Source organism: Mustela putorius, unplaced genomic scaffold (assembly GCF_011764305.1).
Source record: "Mustela putorius furo isolate JIRA1106 unplaced genomic scaffold, ASM1176430v1.1 tig00003846_pilon_pilon_pilon, whole genome shotgun sequence".
In the NCBI taxonomy this organism is placed as follows: Eukaryota; Metazoa; Chordata; class Mammalia; order Carnivora; family Mustelidae; genus Mustela; species Mustela putorius.
Window position 1 is genome coordinate 23,259,901 of NW_025421999.1, and position 3,094 is coordinate 23,262,994.

Below are 3,094 nucleotides of genomic sequence, written 5' to 3' on the forward strand. Positions count from 1 at the left end.
TTCATAAAAGTGAAGCAAGGGAAGAAAATAATTACAGACTAAAAGGAGTTTCATGCACTTTTTTTCTTCATGACTGTGAGATCTTGGATAAAATTTGAGGACCTGCTAAGTCTGATGCCCAGAAGGACTTCTGATGAAAAATTCCCATTTTTCCTCAGTGAGAAACACTTTTTTTTAAAAAAAAATCTAAATCCTGGGGAAGAGCTTTGTTATGGTTGTGGGCTCTCCACCTCTGCGGGATCAGGAAGCTGGGGACGCGCCCTTAGACGCTGCCTCTGGCCCCCAGCTGTAGCCCCACTGCTGCCGGTGATAGATTCCTGTGGCCTTTTAAGTGATTGAATAATGATGGAAATGGATCCAAAATAATAAATGACTACTCTACTAAAGCAGTAGAAGACTCCTCGTATCACCTTCCAGTTCAATTCAGTCTTCAGGAGGAGGCGGAACAAGTGAAATAGAGAAGACTGAAGAGAAGACGACCTCACTTTGGAACTGTTTACTCCTTGACTTCTTTATTTCTACTTGTTTTAATTTTGCTGTGAATTTAAATAGTGAAAACCAAAGAAATAGAAGATACATTTGGGAGCTTTATATAACCCAAGAAATTTGCCTTGAAAGCTGCTATTCTTTGGAGGAAAACATACTAAGTTCCTGTCTGATTAAAAACAAACCAGATTTCCTATGTCCCTTAGATTCTGAAGAATAAAACAGATATAATACATATCCGCACACTTTTTAGCAGCTCTGTAGGAATAATGAGATTTATAAATTAAGGGCTTTGTTATGTGGATGTTTTGCCGCTGGAATTGACTGCTCAGAAGATCTTTTATTGCTCTCTAATGCTATATTTTTGATCTGTGGCTTTGATGGCATTCACCTACACATGAGTTTACCTCTTTCCAGTTATGACCTTGTTATGAACAGTGTTTGCACTCAATGTGCAAATGTCCATGTATTATCTATTTAAACAGCATCATAGTGCCATCACTCAAGGAAGTTGAATGAGGTGAACATAGACATAGCTCTTTCCCCTTCCCCCCATTTTTTAAATGTAACAAATACTTTTTATGTTCCCCTTCCCCTTTCCCCTTCCCCTTTTTGGAAACGTGTCAGGAACTAGATAGTTTAAGATGAGCAATTGAGGAGACTTGAAAAAGTGATACAGACAGAGCCTGGCTTCCTTGTGCTTTATCACAAGGCGTGCTGCTGGCCAGCCTATTTAAGCACCCTTTTAACAAGAGAACCTCGTAGGAAATCCAGCTGGCAGACTCAAGGAGTTCGGGAAACAGGACCACAGAGGTTACACTCTGGGATCCTGGCCATGAGGTTGGATGCCTCACCTTGCTGAAAAGAGACACTGGACCTAAATGGCGCAGCATGACTTTGTTCCTGCTTGGCTAAATTTCTCAACACCACAGTCAGCTAAGTCACCTACAGCCACCTTCGAAAAACACGGAGAGCACCTACCCCGAGGAGATGGTAGGTTTGGAGTAAGCCGTCGTCGACATAATTCCTCTGATGGCTTTTTTAACAATGGACCTCTGCGAACTGCAGGAGATTCCTGGCACCAGCCCTCCCTGTTTCGCCACGACTCTGTGGACTCTGGTGTCTCTAAGGGAGTATATGCTGGAATCACAGGGAACCTATCTGGTTGGCATGGCTCTTCCCGAGGTCATGATGGCATGAGCCAGCGTAGTGGGGGTGGCACAGGGAACCATCGCCACTGGAATGGCAGCTTCCATTCCCGGAAAGGCTGTGCCTTTCAAGAAAAGCCACCTACAGAGATTAGGGAAGAAAAGAAAGAAGACAAGGTGGAAAAATTACAATTTGAAGAGGAAGATTTTCCTTCTTTGAATCCAGAAGCTGGCAAACAGAATCAGCCATGCAGACCTATTGGGACCCCTTCTGGAGTGTGGGAAAACCCACCTAGTGCCAAGCAACCCTCCAAAATGCTAGTCATCAAAAAAGTTTCCAAAGAAGATCCTTCTGCTGCCTTCTCTGCTGCATTCACCTCACCAGGATCTCACCATGCAAATGGGAACAAATCAACCATGGTTCCAAGTGTCTATAAGAACCTGGTTCCTAAGCCTGCACCACCTCCTTCCAAGCCCAGTGCATGGAAAGCTAACAGAATGGAACACAAATCAGGATCCCTTTCCTCTAGCTGGGAGTCTGCTTTTTCCAGTCCGATCTCTGTTACCAAACCAGTAGTACTGGCTGGGGGCACAGTTTTAAGCTCTCCTAAAGAGAGTCCCTCCAGCACTACTCCTCCGATTGAGATCAGCTCCTCTTGCCTGACCAAGCTCACCCGCCGAACTACCGACAGGAAGAGTGAGTTCCTGAAGACTCTAAAGGACGACCGGAATGGAGACTTCTCAGAGAACAGAGACTGTGACAAGCTGGAGGATTTGGAGGACAACAGCACACCTGAACCAAAGGAAAACGGAGAGGAAGGCTGTCATCAGAATGGTCTTACTCTCCCTGCAGAGGAGGAAGGGGAGGTCCTCTCACACTCTCTGGAAGCAGAGCATCGATTATTGAAAGCAATGGGATGGCAGGAATATCCTGAAAATGATGAGAATTGCCGTCCCCTCAAAGAGGATGAGCTCAGAGAGTTCCACATGAAGACGGAACAGCTGAGAAGAAATGGCTTTGGGAAGAACGGCTTTTTGCAGAGCCGTGGTTCCGGCCTGTTCTCCCCTTGGAGAAGCACTCGTAAAGCAGAGTTTGAGGATTCGGACACAGAAACCAGTAGCAGTGAAACATCAGATGACGATGCCTGGAAGTAGGCATATAAGTCCTCAAAAATCTGACCCAGTAAACTCAGCTTGTGTGTTTAGGGAGTATACAGAAGAAATCATTCTTTTCCTTTTCTTATGTTGAATACTTCATGCACAAGGGAAAATAGTCATATCCCAAAGAGAGAGCAATTGGCTTGTTTAGCTTTTGTTGTTCTTCGCTGTTATCTGCTTAATAGAAGTTTGTGTGATGGGAAAGATTTTTTAAATACACACACACACACACACACACACACAGACACCGTATCTATGGGGCGACGCACAGGTGGGAGCTGGCAGTGCAGAGAGGAGACGCC

The 3,094-nt window shown here is 44.9% G+C and overlaps 1 protein-coding gene across 1 annotated transcript; it reads left to right on the forward strand.

Moving 5' to 3' along the window:
• The first annotated feature begins 860 nt into the window (after positions 1-860).
• On the forward strand, positions 861-2,804 carry LOC123387192 (vasculin-like protein 1). Its single transcript, XM_045063236.1, has one exon. It carries the CDS (start codon positions 1,368-1,370, stop codon positions 2,787-2,789), a length of 1,422 nt encoding a protein of 473 aa, XP_044919171.1. The 5' UTR covers positions 861-1,367; the 3' UTR covers positions 2,790-2,804.
• Positions 2,805-3,094: the final 290 nt, after the last annotated feature.

Coding starts and splice junctions, on each gene's coding strand:
- LOC123387192 (XM_045063236.1), top strand. CDS start 1,368: ATGGCGCAGCATGACTTTGTTCCTGCTTGGCTAAATTTCTCAACACCA.